The 16,933-nt window shown below is 24.2% G+C and overlaps 2 protein-coding genes across 3 annotated transcripts; one reads left to right on the top strand and one right to left on the bottom strand.

The window, feature by feature from the left end:
• Positions 1–37: 37 nt before the first annotated feature.
• Positions 38–6,212, top strand: LOC122505570 (tRNA (cytosine(34)-C(5))-methyltransferase). The gene is made up of 11 exons (XM_043617281.1): positions 38–217; positions 574–1,059; positions 1,404–1,488; positions 2,917–3,079; positions 3,174–3,281; positions 3,360–3,547; positions 3,710–3,854; positions 3,956–4,315; positions 4,565–4,932; positions 5,207–5,374; positions 5,917–6,212. Exons 1-11 carry the CDS (start codon positions 152–154, stop codon positions 6,075–6,077), a joined length of 2,298 nt encoding a protein of 765 aa, XP_043473216.1. The 5' UTR covers positions 38–151; the 3' UTR covers positions 6,078–6,212.
• Positions 6,213–6,328: 116 nt separating this feature from the next.
• LOC122505568 (centrosomal protein of 104 kDa) lies at positions 6,329–16,556 on the bottom strand. 2 transcript variants are annotated; one of them, XM_043617279.1, is made up of 16 exons: positions 16,217–16,556; positions 15,086–15,250; positions 14,418–14,626; positions 14,046–14,232; positions 13,450–13,661; positions 12,869–13,076; positions 12,605–12,752; positions 11,980–12,106; positions 11,556–11,782; positions 9,974–10,243; positions 8,862–9,093; positions 8,291–8,472; positions 8,070–8,215; positions 7,840–7,941; positions 7,310–7,432; positions 6,329–7,116 (listed from the first exon to the last, which is right to left on the bottom strand). In XM_043617279.1, the coding sequence occupies exons 1-16, from the start codon at positions 16,254–16,256 to the stop codon at positions 7,046–7,048; spliced, it is 2,649 nt and encodes an 882-aa protein (XP_043473214.1). In that variant the 5' UTR covers positions 16,257–16,556; the 3' UTR covers positions 6,329–7,045. The 2 variants fall into 2 exon arrangements, with proteins under 2 accessions (XP_043473214.1, XP_043473215.1); XM_043617280.1 differs by having other exon boundaries at positions 8,862–9,075; positions 16,217–16,555.
• Between the last annotated feature and the right edge of the window lie 377 nt (positions 16,557–16,933).

The raw sequence follows: 16,933 nt of genomic DNA, 5'->3' as shown, positions 1-16,933 counted from the left end.
AATTTTAAATGCGACATCTGTAGAACGTCGACTGAACTACGTTATGAATTTGGGAGGAACTTCATAATTGTCAAACAATTTTCAAAGTGTTGTAAATTTATTTCAATTAAACACGTGTTGGATTTTAAGTAATTAACGTAAAAAATAAATCATGGGAAAGGGACGAAGGAATAAGCCAAAAAAGAATTTTGCCGAGAAACGTCGTGAAAAGAAAAAGGTACGTTTTTCAAAAAAATTATGCATAAAAACCGGTTACAGAGAGGTTATGTTTGTTTAAACATTTAATTTTATCTTATTTGAACAAAAATTTCCAATTACTTTAACATGCATAAAAAATAGTCATTTTTTGCAAATATCTTTTTGTTCTATTCGTTAATTTCACCGCATTAGAGACAAATAAAATAAAAAATTTTCAACCTAACCTCAAAATATTCTGCATAGCAACAAAATAGTTATTTTTTTAACCGCATTTATTCTTAAATTTTATTTTTTTTTCAATTTTATTTTGAATGATATTTTGAAAACGATAACTAATTTTTACCTATTTTATTTCTGTTTCTTTTTAATAAAAAGAATAAGGACGATTGGGATAAACAACCGCAGAGATGTTATGCGGATATAATTCGAGAAAACGAGGATTTCGAAAATTATTACAAAACACAAAAAATTGTTCCCGAGGAAGAATGGAGTGCATTTATGACAATGATGAGGGAAAATCTTCCAGTTGCCTTTCGAATTACAGGTTCAAAATCAGAAGCAAAAGCACTATTAGAAATAATAAAAGGTGATTTCTTCGAGGAAATATTAAATTTAAAATTGGACGAACAAGAAGAAGAGGAAGCGGAGAAAGTGGAGAAAATGAAACCGCATTGCCTTCCCTTTTATCCCGAGAGTTTAGCGTGGCAATTGCAACTCACGAGGAAAGATATTCGACGATCTGAAACTTATTTCAGGTTACACAATTTTTTAATTGCTGAAACAAGTAGCGGTAGTATCAGTCGACAGGAAGTCGTCAGTATGATACCGCCACTAGTTCTTGATGTTAAACCATCTCACAAGGTGATTGCAAATTTTTTATTTCTATTTTTTTTCTCTATCTCTTTATTTTTCTTTTATTTCCTTTTTATCTTTATTTTCTATTCTACATGATAATGGAATAGAATACTCTCGAATTTAGTGAAAGTATTTTTATTGACAACCCTTTTTATTCTTTTAATATTTTAAATATTAAATTTCAATAAAATTTCAATAAAAATAATAATTTCGTGTTCCTAAAGTTACGAACGTTCAAAAGAACATTTTTTGGTATTTTTTCCCGAAAAAAAGGTATTTTGTATATATTAAAAAAGAATTCTTAATTAAATGTGAAAGATAAATTAAAATTAAATAAATTTTGTTTCAAGGTTTTAGATATGTGTGCGGCTCCTGGTTCAAAAACTGCTCAATTGATAGAAATGATTCACGCTGATGAAAAAGAGACAGTTCCTGGTAAAATTTTATATAATTTCAAAATTTTGAAAATTGATGGTAAAGAATAACAGGCCTCGAATATTATGACTTTTTCGACAATTTTTTTTTTAATTAAACTTCTTTCAACTTATTTTAAAAAATAGCTACTTTTTTTTACTTTTCTTTCAAATATTGTAACAAAATACCACATTTTTAGTAGAAAATGCAACTTATTTCGAATTTTATAGTTTGAAAATTAACTAGAGACAAATTTTTCCAATTAGTTATTAATAAAAAAATGAATTTATAGAAGAATTCAGTAATTAAAACACTAGAAAAATTACATTCTGTACAAGTTACAAATGATTGCAGAATTTCAATTATTTTCAAAAGTAATAAAATTCTTCGCAGAAATTCAATTATTTTCAAAGATCTTAATAACATTCTTGCCAAAATTTCAATTATTCTCAAAAATTTTCCTCAATTCAATGATTTTCAATATCTACTATTTTAATAAAATTTTCCAAAAAAATTGTAATAAAATTCTTTACGAGAATTCAATTATTTTCATTAATAATAAAAATTTCACAGGAATTCAATTAATTAAACAATTTTTTTAACAAATTTCTTCGCAATAATTCAATTATTTTCATAAATAATAAAAATCTTTTTAGGAATTCTATTATTTTCATAAATAATTCTCATTGCAGAATTTAAATTATTTTTTGATACAATTTTATTTGAATTTCTCGAAAAATGTTATTATTCTTAAAAAATGTATTAAAATTTATTAAAAGAATTCAATTATTTTAAATCTTATTGATAAAATTCTTTATGAGAATTCCATTTTTAAGAAACATTCAATTATTTAATAAATTATTAATTTTTGTATTTAAATAATTGAATTCTCGTATAATTTTCTAATAAAAATTGATTTAAAAATGGATTTTATTTACAATTTTTGATAATAATTGGTAATAATTAATAATAATTAATTTGATAATAATTCTAGAATAAGTAATAATTGAATTTAAAGTATGAAAATAATTTTGAAAAGTTACAGTATCAATATTCTTCATCTTTATTTATTAGAAGTTGTTAAATTTCTAAATGGTTTGAATTTGAAAATTTTAATTCTTAAATATTTTTAAAAAACTAATTATTGGAATTAATTTATTATAATTTTTTAAGATTCAATTATTATCTTCGGAGAAAGGAAATTTAAATTTTTATAAATTCACTTTTTTAGATTTATTAATATTTCAAAAAGAAATTATTTTGATATATTTATAATTAAAATTCTTCATAAAATTTGATTATTTTTTTTATATTTTCCAAAAATTTAATTATTTTAAAAATATTTTACCTAATTATCCAAGTTTTGAATAATTTAATTTAGAATTCAGTGAAAGGTCCAAGGCCTGGAATAAAGAAAGAAATTAAAAATAAAATTTTTTTATTTTCCAGAGGGCTTTGTTATAGCTAACGATTTAGATAACAATAGATGTTACATGTTAGTTCATCAAGCCAAACGATTAAATAGTCCAAATATTCTTATCACTAATCACGACTCTTCAGTAATGCCAAATTTTACAATTACCAATCCCGATGGATCGAAGGGAATCTTGAAGTAATTTATTTATTTATTATTATTATTTTTTTTTCTTAAACCATTTGTAAAGTTTTTTGCAAAATAAATTAATTGGTAAATGAATTATTTTTAGATTTGACAGAATTTTGGCTGACGTTCCCTGCAGTGGCGATGGAACAATGAGAAAAAATCCTGATATCTGGTGCAAATGGAGTCCGGCAAATGGAAACAATCTTCATGGGTAGATTTTCTTTTATTTTCTATTTATTTAAATTTTTAGTAAAAGTAATAGAAAAGATAATTTTTTTTATTATTTTAGGATACAGTACAGAATAGCGAGGAGGGGATTAGAAATGTTGACAGTCGGAGGTAGAATGGTGTATTCAACATGTTCCTTAAATCCACTGGAAAACGAAGCCGTTCTTCATAGGCTTTTAACAGAAACTGAAGATTCTGTTCAATTAATTGATTGTCGAGATCTTGTTCCCGGATTAAAATGCAATCCCGGTTTGTATTTTTCATTTTTATTAGGAATAACATAAAAATATTACCAGAGCTCTGAATTAATTTACTTTTATAAAATTAATTATAACTTTATAATTTATTATAAAAATAAACTATTTACTACCTATTAAGACTACTTTTCGAATTAATTATTATTATTTCAAGGTGTATCCAATTGGCAGCCGGCATCGAAAAATTTACAATACTACAAAACATGGGAAGAAGTTCCTGAGCAATGGCAAACGCAAATTCGACCAAAAATGTTCCCTCCAAAACCTGAGGATGTTGACAAATATCATCTTGAACGATGGTATTATTCTTTGAAATAATTTTAACATAAATTCTATAGTTAAAAAAAAAGTTACGTGAATTCTTAACAATTTGAATTAATTGAAAAATGTAATTTTACAGTATGAGGATATTGCCTCACCATCAAGATACCGGCGGTTTCTTTGTCGCAGTTTTAGAAAAAGTGAAAGCACTGCCCTGGGAAAATAATACTGAAAATGATGCTGAAACTAATGTTGAAATGAATACTGAAACTTTGAATGAATCTCTGGAAAATTCGGAAATCCAAGAAAGCAAAAGTGGTGAAGAGTCAAAGACTGTGGAATTAATTGAAACGAGAAACGAGGGCGATCGAAAGAGGGCTTTGAACGATGATAAGAGACCATGGGGTCCGCAGAGAAAAAAGAAAAGACTCCACGGTTATCGGGAAGATCCGTTTGTATTTTTCAAAGACGACAGCGAAGACGTTTGGTCTTCAATCAAGTGAGAAATTAAATTTACATTTCTTTCCTCTCATTCACCCACTTTTCATTTTCTTATCGTCTCCCTTACATTTTCACTTCTTTTATTTATTTAGAGTTACAAACGGTTAAAAAAAGAAACCTTCTTTGTACCAATAGATTTATTTAGAAGAAAGAATAATTTTCTTTATAATAATTTTCTTTTCTTTCACTAAAAAATAATTTTCTCTATTCCTAGGAAGAAAATTTAAATAAACAATTTTGTTTTCAGAGAATTTTACAATATTTCAAACGATTTAGATCCAAAGTGTTTACTAGTGAGATGTAATGAGGGTAAAAAGAAGAATATTTACTTCACATCGGCTGCGATTCGAGATATTATTTTGTCGAATGAGAATAAAGTAAAAATGATTAATACTGGAGTGAAAACATTTGTTCGTTGTGACAATAAAAATATGAAGTGCGCCTTTCGATTAGCACAAGAGGGAATGCAAAGTATTCTTCACTTTGTTGGCGATCTGAGGAAAATTCAAATTTTAAAGGAAGATCTCATTATGTTATTGCAAAATGACGATCATCATACACCGCCGGAAATTGTCAAACTTAGTGAAAAAACTCAGGAGCGCGTCAAGGACTTTGGTATTAAATTATTTTCTCTTTACTAATAACAATAATTCAAAAATTTAATTTAAAATAATTAGAAAAATTCGATTAGAATTGAAATTTAATTGGTAAAAATCTTTTAAAAAAACGATTAGAATTGAAATTCAATTGTTTAAGAAAATTCGACGAGAAATTTAATTTTAATTAATAAAAATTTGAACAAAAATTCGAATAGAATTGAAAAATATTTAATAAAAATCGAACAAAATTTCTATTTTTAAATAAAAAATTTTTTTAAATTTTATTACAGCGACAGGAAGTTGTATATTATTGTACAGAGAGGAAGAATCAGAAAATCCGTATCCTTTGAATTTGGAAATGGTTGGATGGAGAGGAACAATGTCCTTGAGAGCTTATGTTCCTATTCACGATGCTGTTCATTTTTTGAGACTTTTAGGAGCCGATTGCTCTAAATTTGGTGAGAATTTTTCTTTTTAAATTCACTTATTTACAACTATTTAAAACGTTTACTTTATTATTATCTATTTATCTATCTTCTATATTAAAAACTCTTGTTTTCTGGTAATTGTTTTTAATTCAAAATATTTATTTGTGATATTCAATTTATTATTTTATGTAAATAAGAAAATTTTTTATTTTCAAATATGAATTTTTGAATAATTTCAAATTCAAACTTTTAAAAAATTCAATTGTTAACTAATTTAATAATTATTCTTGTTTAATAATTTCGAAAATTTTAATAAAATTCTCCGCAAGAATTCAATTATTTCCATAAATAATAATATTCTTCGTAAGAATTCAATTATTTTTCTAAATAGTAAAATTTTTTGCAAAAATTCAATTATTTATTTTTCTATTTAAATAATTGAATTATAATAAGAATAGATTTAAAAAGGAATTTTGGTTAAAATTTTAGAAAATAATTAAATGTGTCTGGATTTGTTTTTAATATTAATATAGCTAAATTTTTTTTTAATTTCGTAATTTTCAATTGTTTAGAGAAAAACAAATTTGAAGCTAATAGACAGCAGGCAACGAAAGTGGACGCTGATGAAGATGATATTGGAAATGCAGTGAAAGATGACAAGGTCGAAAATGGTTCGACAAAATCAGATGACGAGAATAATAAAGATTCAGAAGAAAATAATGTAACTACATAATATTGACTTTAAAGAAACTGCGTTTCTCTCTATTTCAGGTACTGTTTCTTTCTTTTAATAAATTCTTTTCAATTTTGTTTTTTAATACTACAAATGATGAAATAAACAAGAAAATTACATAATTTTTAATTATTATTATAATTATAAAATGATTTTATTTTCAAAATGAACGATCGTTTAAAAATTAAGTTAAACAAAATTCTAAAAGAATGATAAGGGAATAAAGAATGAGGGAAGTAATAAAATCGATATTGAGTTGAATGATATTTTAATAGTCAATTTTTTTTTCTATCAAACAATGAATGTATGAAATTACATAATTTACTTTATAACATTTGAGCGTAAAATACCCTTAAAAGTTACTGTTCGCTGCCATCGAGCAAATATCTTAAAGATTAATGGATGCGATTTTGCAAAAATGGGCGGATCCAGAAAAATATCTTTTTTTTAGATGTTCGAATAGCTATACTTTTTTTTTCTTTTTGAAAAAAAGAAGTTTCTTTTGATAAAAAGTCACAGTCGATGGAAAATCATTTTCTGATTTTCTCACTTCTCAACTAATTTCATTAGTATAATAAATTGAATAATTTTCACTAAATTAATTAAATTTCACTAAATTTAAGTCAAAAAATGTCTTTTAAATCGTTTAAATTTTAAATTCTTCAACTACATTTTGAAAATTTAATTTTCTTTCTTGAATTATAATAATTGAAGTTTCGTTCATTGAACAATAATTAATGATAATATTAATTGATTCAACGGACTTTTTTTCGAGTACTTATTTTCTAATAATTGCTAATTGTTACATAAAAGGACGGGTTCTTTTACTATAAAAAGTTTTTAAATACAGTTTACAAAATAAAAGAAATTAATATATAACAAATATATATAGATTATCAAAAACAAAATAGAAATTATCAAAAAAAATTGACTAGAACTTTGAAATTTAGAAAAAAAATCATTTACTGCTAGTAATCCCTTCCGGTTGGTGATGTTAATTTTCCACTTAAATTTTGTGCGTTCGAAGATGATTTTGTGCCTGAAACATTTTTTTTTGACAAATTACTATATTTTACAAGAAAATAAAAATAATTATTTATTTGATAAATAATTAATAAATTAAATTTTATCGAAATTATTATCATCTATTATTATATTTTATACATAAAATAGTACAATATAATAATAATAATTGCTAAATTTTTGACCAATTGTAAATATTTCGAACTTACAAGATTTCGCTCTTAATCGTGGATTGCTACTGCAGGGATGATCACCCATTAAGTGGTCCTTCCATTTGTTTTGATTTACCAGTCCACGGCAAAGAGGACACTTTCCGTAACCTTCCATTGGCTCTGAAAATGTTTACAATGAATAATAATTACTTTTTTAATTTTTTGCAATTTTATAACTTGTTTTTTTTATTTCTTTTTGTACCTATATTTTTTTTATTATTGTACTTCCTTTTATAAATCATTTTTTTTACTTTTATATTTCTTTTTATATTTTTATAAAATATTTTTTTACTTTTATATTTCTTCAAAATTACAAATTAAAATTAAAAAAAGAAATAAAAATTTTTACTTTAGTCATTTTTTTTTGACATTATTAATTTTTCATTATTTAAAATGTAAATCTTAAAGGAAAAATTCCATGAGCTGAAGATCAATTCGAATGAATTCACGACATAAAGTAAAAAAATAAATAAAGTTTTCATATTTACAAGAAAAAAAATTGATAAGAGTTTCAAATATAGTCATACTTGTGCATTTTTCATCTTTTTTGTGCTCCTCGAATAATTTTTCATTTACAGCCTGTTTACATATTTCACACTTGACGTAATTGTTCCTTAAATCGCATTCATCTGAAAATTAATTTTATTTGAAGGAATACATTTTAGAAAATTACAAAAAAAAAAAATTGTGTCTTGAAACAATTTAAAAAGTAAACATTGAAAAAAATTATTTTGTTAAAAATTTTTCTTTCACTTACACAGCAAATGTGAATTAAGATGAGAGATTTCGACGACTTGTTTACATGATTCGCATTTCGTTAACATTGGACAACTTCGCCAATAATGAATATTCAATCCTTCCTCCGAATAAACTTTTCCTTTCGATAAACAGAAAATACACATTCTGAAAGAATAAGAAATCAATATTAAACGAGAGGAAAATAATTACTTTCGGCAAATTAGAATTTAAAACACTAACTTGTCGCCCTTGTGATCGGCACTATTATCAGAGGGAGATGTAACGCTAGTGGAACTTCCCGTACTAACTGGAGGACTTGTCCTTGGAGGTGATTTAGTTAAACTAGCAACGTTACTATCCATCGATCTCGTTCTTGTCGGTGTTGTCATTGATTTTTGACTAGTTTCCATCTCTTTTTTTCTCTAAAAATTAATCGACTTATTCAAACAAATAACATAGAAGAAAATTTTAATTTAAAATATTAGAATTGAAAATTAAAAAAAAACGAACTGTATTTAAAATAAAAAATTTGTATTTAAAATATTAGAATTGAAAATTAAAAACAAAACATCGAACTTTATTTAAAATAAAAAAGTTTTATTTCAAATATTAGAATTGAAAATTAAAAACAAAAAAAAGAACTTTATTTAAAATAGAAAATTTTTATTTAAAGTATTAGAATTGAAAATTAAAAAAAACGAACTTTATTTAAAATAGAAAACATTTATTTAAATTTAAAATACTAAAATTGAAACAATTTAAAATATCAGAGATTAAAAATTTTGATTTAAAAAAAGAAAAGTCTTATTACCTGAAGATCAATTCGATCGAATTCGTGAAATAATTGCCGATACAATAAATTTCTCCTCGTAATATCGTCGTCAGGCGGTAATTGCTTGCGCACTAATCGTGGATTAACTTTATAAACGAGAATTAAAATTCTCTCGGAAACTTTTCTCACAGCTTCCGCGGGATGATGCAAGCCAGATGATCCCAATTCGGACAGTGTTCGACACGTTAATCCACTGCAACAATCACAATGCCTTATCAGAGTACGTGAATTTTTCATTTTTCAACAAATCACGAGACAGGACCACCCGAGTGAATGACAATATTTTCTTTTTTTTTTTTTTTTTGAATTTTAAACAAACGAAATTTCTCATTTAGTATTAAAAAATGTTTTCATTAAATTGGAATTAATTAAAATTAGATTAATTAATTAAGTTTAAATTAATTTTTTTATTTAGTAGAAACAAACATTTTTTTCGAGAATAATTCAATTTTAACAAGGGGGGTCCAAATCTCCTTTAAAAAAATGTGCATTCATTTTAAATTCTCATCTTCATGTGCTCTTGTATTTTTCATGAATTTCCAAAGGTTTTTTTTTTCTTTTTTTCTGATATTATAAATAATTACCGTTTTAACTAAATTTTAACTCCTATTGTTAGTTAAAAAAATTTTCTTTTTGAAATTTAACTTCTTCTTTCTTTTAAAAAATGTTTTTCGGGCAGTTTTTTAAAAAACTTTTTTTTTTTTAAATTAAAAAACAATTCGAGAATTTAAATTTGATATTTGAATGACTCGTGTAGTTATTTTCCAAATTTATTAGAATAATTCTTCAAAAATACGATTATATTTCAAAATAAATTCTAAAAGTGAAAAAATAAGTCCTTAAAATATAAAATTTATTTCAACGAAATTTGACAACATTTAAAATTCTTTCAATTTTTTTTTAAAGTATTTTTGGAAATTTGATTATCCTCAAGTGGGGAGAGAATATCTGGATTATTATTAAATAATAATAATTCGAATAATTTTTTTCATTGCAATTTGTATCTAGAATTATAAATTTCTCCGTAATTTTTCAAACCACTTTGGAAATTCATTTTTCGATTATGGAAAAATGGCACTTATTTGTATCACCTTTGTTTGTCAGTGGAAATTCCATGATTAAGAATAAGTTGTTCGACCATTTCGAGTCTGCTGAGTGCCAGTCTCTGATGAGTGCTGCTACTCACAGTTCGCGTTAAATGAACTGGAATAATATGCAAATCACGAACACATTGACAATCGGCCATACTTAATATTGTATGAACTGCCATATTATGAATTCGCGGCGTTGTATCGCCCGATTTTGTCAGCAATTCCGGTAATAATCGATCCACACTTCTAGCGATTTCAGTCGAAGAAACTCTGCAAATAAAATTAAATTTTAATTAAAAACAATTTAATTTAAACACATTAATATTTATTTCACTAGATTTAAACTTTTAAAAAATGTAATTATTAACTAATTTACTAATTAATTATTCTTGTTTATTAATTTCAAAAATTTAACAAAATTCTTGTCAAGAATTCAATTTTTTTCTTATTTCGTTATAAAATTTTTGCTAAAATTCAATTATTTTCAATAAAATTTCACGAAAGAATTCAAAAGAATTCAATTATTTTCTAAAATTCTAAAATTTCATGAAAGAATTCAATTTTTAAAAAAATTTTAATAATATTTATCGAAAAAATTAAATTATTTTCTACAATTTAAATAAATCCTTCGAAGCAATTCAAATGTATTTATAAATAGTAAAATTCTTTGCAAAAATTCAATTATATTCAAAATAATTTCACGAAAGAATTCAATTTTTTTCTTAATTCGTTATAAAATTTTTGAAAAGAATTCAATTATTTAAAAATGTTTAATTAAAATTATTAAAGAAACTCCATTATTTAAAAAAAAGAAATTCTTCAAAAAGAATTTAATTACAATTTTCAAAAATTTTAATAAAATTCTTCACGAGAATTTAATTATTTTCCTAAATAATAAAATTCTTCGAAGAAATTCTATTATTATTTAATTTTGTGATAAAATTCTTTCCACCAATTCCTTGATTTTCAATACATTAATTTTAAAATTGAAAATATTTAAAAAGAAAAACAAATTTACTAAATGATTAAAATTATTTATTGTTTTCAATAACTTTAATAAAATTCTTTGTGGGATTTCAATTATTTCCAATATAATTTCAATAAAATTTCTCAAAGGAATTCAATTATTTTTAAAAATTTGATAAAATTCTTCTCAAAAATTTAAATACGTAATTTAAATTTTTTTTATTAAATTGTTTATGAGAATTGAAATATTTTCAATACAATTTTAATTAAATTCTGAAACTATTTAATTAAATTCAATTACTTTTTAAAATTTTAATTAAATTCAATTATTTTCTAAACTTTTAATTAAATTCTTAGCAAGATTTTAATTATTTTCATAATTTATAAAATTCTTCCCAATAATTTAATTGTTTCAAAGGATTGTAATAAAATCATTTATGAGAATTGAATTATTTTCATAATGAATAAAATTCTTCGAAAATTATATAATTAAAAAATGCATAAATTCGAGTAAAAAATTAGAAATAAAATTTATTTCTCTAAACTCGAAGTTTTAGTATTAATAATAAATAAAATAATAATTTTCAAATATAATGATAAATAGAAATTATTTTACCGATTCGTGGCGAATTCAGAGAAAAATATTCTGATTAGTTGTGCGGCTAAACTGTAAACACTAAATACTTTGTCCCTAAGTGCTCGATGCAAGAGTAAAATTGCCGCCCTCGCTGTTTTATTGGCGGAATTTTTCGACGTTGCAAGATCAAAATCTTTTAATTCTTGCTTTAGTAACATCAGTCCTTCCTCCTTGTCCGTAAATTGTTTCGAATAAAATTTTTCCACCTGGAATAAAAATACATTTTTCGATTTTAATAAACAAATTAGAAAAGATTTGAAAAAAAGACCAATAAAATATATTTTAATATTTAATTTCAATTTTATTAATTTTAATAGACAAATTAGAATCAAAGATTCGAAAATAATTCGAAAAGTATTGAAGTAACTGTTAATAATTTATTTTAAGAAAAGAATATTAGTACCATATCCATTCCGAAAACGGCTATTGGTAAAGCTGCTTGTTTTTTCTCTCTATCATTGAGTTTTGATGGAATTTTCGTTTCTCCGCCGTCCGTATGACATTCCCTTGTAAATTCGTTTGTGTGCGAACTGAAAAAAAATAATTTTACGTAGGTAAATTATTTTGTTTTCATTTGTTTTATTGCTTCTTAAAATTTACTTTTCTTATTGTTTTGTACTTTTTAATTAATAATAAACTTTGGATTTTAAAAAAAATTAAATTCTAAATAAAAAAATAGTTGAAAACCCAAAAGAAAATAATTTTGAATAAAATTTGAATTTTTATAAATTCTAAATATGAAAATGATTGAAAATCAAAAAGAAGAAAGAAATGTAATTCAGTACAAAAATAGAAAATATTTGTGGATATTTTTCAATTTTTAAAATATTTAAAATATTTAAAATATTTGAAATACAAAAATATATTTATTTTCATATTTTATATAAAAAAAGTAATTATTTTAATACTTTAAATTTGTATTTTTTAAAAAATTGAATTCGAAATAAAAGAAATAGTTAAAAATACTTTTCAATATTTAAAATTTTCAGATTTTCTTTATTATTAGAATTGAAAATTAAATTTCTTACTGTCTCAAAGCAGGAATTGTTCTTTCCTCATAAGCCTCATAGCTTGATCTAAGAGCCGGTCCGGCCGACTTTATTTTTCTCCTTTGGAGGGAACCCTTATAATCTCGTTGTCTTTCCAAAACACCATTTGGCGGACTTTCTGTGACGTCTGAAAAATAAATAATAAAATTATACTTTCCTCGTTTTCTAGACTTAATTTTTTTTGTTAAGAGTATTTTTTTTTATTATTTAACTATTTATGCAATAAGAGAAACTAAAATGTACCTGGACTTTGATTTTTTTGTCGTAACGGAGAAATTGGCTGCGAATGTGGAGGACCGGTAGGTGAAATTGTTCCCTCACGATTTGGAGGAATTGTCAATCTAGACAAGGCATTTGTATCGTCCGATCCGGAAATTGCTCCCGTCCCATAAAGTTCCAAGGGAATTGTTTCCTTCTCTTCAACTATCGAGAGATTATTTTTTTCCAGTGGCTAGAAAAATTCACAGACAATTACAATTCATTGCCAATTAATTTTCTTTTGCGAAAAATATTCTTTGGAATATTTCTGAATAGAAAAAGAAAATAATATGGATCACAAAAAAATTAATTTTTAATGAATCATAATTGTAATTCATTATCAATTCATTTTTATGTGGGAAAATATTCTTTGGAATATTTCTGAATAGAAAAAGAAAATAATTTTTTGTAGGAAAATATTCTTTGAAATATTTCTTAGTAAAAATAGAAAAATAATAAAACTTAATAGAGAAGGAAATTATAGACGAAAATTAATTTTATGGAATTATTAAACTGTGTGGAAAAAAAGGTTTAAAAAATGCTATTAAAATAAAAAAAAGACGTACTCCATTGACTTCGAGTAAGTCTTCGACTTCCAGAGTTTCGTAAACTTGTTGACGATATTTTTGTGCTTGTCCCTTTTTTGCCTTTGCTCTGTCATAATCTTCAAGCGCTATCGCATATTTTTTCTCCAATTCATATTTTCCCAGTCTTTCGCCAGCTTTTCGTAAATTTTCCATCGCTACCTTCAATTTCGATGCATATTCAAATCTCTCCTCTGTAAAGAAATGCAAATTAAATTCCTAACGAAAATTTAAACATTTTTTCTCGCAATTTTACTTTTCTACTATTTTTATTTTTATCGTAACTATTTTCTTATTTTTCAACTGTTAAAATTTATTTTTTCATTTTTCATTTCAACTTTTATTTTAGTTTTTTACTTTTTAAATTACAATTTATAATTCTTCATATTTAAAAGTATTTCTTTAATTTTATGCTTTCTTTTATATTTCTTTTTTAATATTATTTTCAATGGTAATATTTTTCTTATATTATTTTCTACAAAAATATTTTTCACTGATATTTTCTATGATAATATTTTTCCACTTTATTTTCTCTGAAATGTTGAAATAAAAAAAAATGGAACGTAAGCAAATATTACCCTCAACGGCTTGAAGCTTTTTTGCCTCCATTTTTCGAATAATATTGGCAGCTTCGCGATCGACGTACATTTCGAATGCCAAATCGTCATAGGGCGAAGTATAATGAGGATTATATGGAGCATCTCCTTGGCCACTTAATTCCTGACCAAATGGTTCACCCAATATATTGATAGCGATGAGTCCCACCTTCGAAAAATAAAGAAAAAAAGAATTATCAAAAATATTGTGATAATTATTTACATTCACAAAAATTTATTCCTTTAATTTATATTCTATGAGGATTTCTTTTTATTTTTCTATACTCTATTTTATTCTCTATTCTTCTAATAATAATTAAAATAATAATTTTTCTTTTCTGCTGAAAATTTTACCTGCTCGTGAATATTATGTGAATTACTATGCGGCTTATGGAGTTTAAATTTAAGCGAGACGGCCTCAGTTTCCGGAAGTGCGACACTTTTTAATTCTCTACTTTTATACATTGTCGATGCATTATCCGAAAGTGTGATATATCCCAAATAATCGAAATCCCTCGACGACGAACTATTTTCTCTCGAGGACCAAATTTCCAATTTTTGAGCTGTGAACATTGTTTTTTTAATTAAACTAAATTTCAAGAAGTAATTAAATTTGTAAATTAAGCGGAGCAAAATAATGCAAAAAACGAAACAAATAGTAAATAAAAATAAATAAAATATAGAAAATGATTTAAATTAAAATAAAATAAAAATGAATTTAAGAAAATAAAATGGAAAAAAGGAATAAAATAAAGAAAGTGAGTAAAAATAAAGAAAGTGAATAAAATAAAGAAAATTAAAAAAATGATGAAAGCGAATAAAAATAAATAAAACAAAATAAAACCAAAAATATCGATTATTTTACGTAAAATCGCTTCTCCAAAACTGATTTAGTTAAAAAAGGACTTTTTCTTTAAAAATTAAAATGAATTTAATAACAAATTAAATTTTTAAAAAATAAATAAAAGAAATTATTCCCTACAAATGGTGAATAATTAACAAAAAAGTAAATGTCAACTCACGAATTAAATATTGATGAACCAAAACTTGTATTCTTGTTAGTTTCGCAGGTCCATGAAGACGAAGAATAAGTTCCTGAGGATAAGAACATTTTCTCGCACTTTGCCATCCACGAACTGTTGGTCCATGGATATTTAATTCCAACGACGAGTGTCGTTCCTCTTCACCTAAAAAAAAATTTGGAAATGAAAATAATTAATTTCATTTATTTTTTTCTAATCAAGAAAAAATAATTGCTAAAGTTTATTTCTTCGTAATTGAGACGTTTACTTTGATTTCTTTATTTTTTTCTTTTAAGTTTAATTATTATCAGATTTTGTGCCAAGGTTTCAATAAATCCATAAGTGCCACCTGGCACTGAACTCATTAATTGTATAAAACTTTGCCAAATACGTTTATTATATTTAATAATTTCGATTTCACGTTCAAATTAATTCAAATTATTAGCTTTTTTGAAAAAAATTGATTTTTTAAATTAGTAGTAAAAAAATTAGTAAACGAAATTGATTAAAAAAAATCCAGTAATTGTAAATGAAAAATTATTAATTAGTAGAAAGGGAATATTTTTTCTTTTAATTTTCAGTTCTCAATTGAAGAGAAAATTTTGAAATTAATTTCTAATTATATTTTTCGTATTATTGTAATTAGTGATTTTTTTAAATAAATTTCGTTGACTAATTTTTTTTTACTATTTATTTTACTATTCAATTTTTTAGTATTTATTTTTACTATTTATTTAACTACTAATTTTGTTAGTAATTTAATTTTGCGTCTCTACTAATTTAGATTTAAAAAAAAAATTTAATTTTTAAAAAATGAAAATTAGAATTTCATCAATAAAAAAATTAAAGTTGAAAATAAAAGACGATCAATAAAAATTTTCAAATGTACATTTTTACGATTTACAATTTCTTTCGTAACATTTATTAAATAAAAAACTGATTTTCAAAATTCGAAAGATCCGAAAAAAGTATATAAAGAAAAAGTATTCTTTTCTCTGCAATAAAATTTTCAAATTTTCTTTTTTGCAAATTTTTCATTTTCGCGAAAAACCGAGAGAAAAACAAGAACAAGAGGTTAATTTTTTTGCATAAATTTTAAATGAGATGAATTATTGGGAATTTCAATCTTACTCGTGGCATGTACAACATTGAATCCAATTTTTCTAGGCATGCTGAATAATTTGCCCCCAAAAAACCCCCCCAACAATAGGACGAAATGGAAATTATTTTTTATTCCTCTCTTAGATTCACGACGACGAAGACAGGATGAAACTAACGGAAATGTCAAACTTGAAAGGCACAGCCATTTGAAAGCTCTTTGCGCGTGAGCTTGCAAAGCTTCGAACGTGTGCACTCGCCACGAAGCTTGGGGCAAAACTGAACTTGATGCCGGAACTTCGATCTATCATTGCGCAGTTCTAAATTGCCTTTAATTTTTATTTAGAAAAAAAATTCTTTTCTTTAATTTCTCCCATTGTTAATAATACTTAATTCCAGAAAAAAAGCTAATTTCAAGTCTTTAAATTAGAGAAAAAAGAAATAGTTTCGCTTTTTGTATTTTGCGAAAATTGAATTTTCATTCTTGAAATAATTGACTTTTCGAAAATTGCAATTCGGGACAATAAAAAAAAAGAAATAAATAAATAGAGAAAAAGGGAAAATAAAGAAAGCAATTTTTCAAAAATAATTCTCATTTCAAAAATTGCAATTAACAATAAAAGGGACGAATAGAGAATAAAGGAAAATAAGTGAAGAAAACAAAAATAAAGAAAGTATAAAATATAAAATATTCGAAAATCGAAAAATAAATAAAGAAAACAATAAAAAACGACCAAACTAAACGATCGT

This window comes from Leptopilina heterotoma, unplaced genomic scaffold (assembly GCF_015476425.1).
Source record: "Leptopilina heterotoma isolate Lh14 unplaced genomic scaffold, ASM1547642v1 Lhet_36, whole genome shotgun sequence".
NCBI lineage: Eukaryota > Metazoa > Arthropoda > Insecta > Hymenoptera > Figitidae > Leptopilina > Leptopilina heterotoma.
The sequence above is the reverse complement of the archived record's forward strand: the minus strand, read 5'-3'. Positions and strand labels throughout refer to the sequence as shown.

Coding starts and splice junctions, on each gene's coding strand:
- LOC122505570 (XM_043617281.1), top strand. CDS start 152: ATGGGAAAGGGACGAAGGAATAAGCCAAAAAAGAATTTTGCCGAGAAA. Junction 218..573: donor AACGTCGTGAAAAGAAAAAG/GTACGTTTTTCA, acceptor TTTAATAAAAAG/AATAAGGACGATTGGGATAA. Junction 1,060..1,403: donor ATGTTAAACCATCTCACAAG/GTGATTGCAAAT, acceptor TTTTGTTTCAAG/GTTTTAGATATGTGTGCGGC.
- LOC122505568 (XM_043617279.1), bottom strand. CDS start 16,256: ATGCCTAGAAAAATTGGATTCAATGTTGTACATGCCACGA. Junction 8,473..8,861: donor TCGATCGAATTGATCTTCAG/GTAATAAGACTT, acceptor ATTAATTTTTAG/AGAAAAAAAGAGATGGAAAC. Junction 7,942..8,069: donor TCTTAATTCACATTTGCTGT/GTAAGTGAAAGA, acceptor ATTAATTTTCAG/ATGAATGCGATTTAAGGAAC.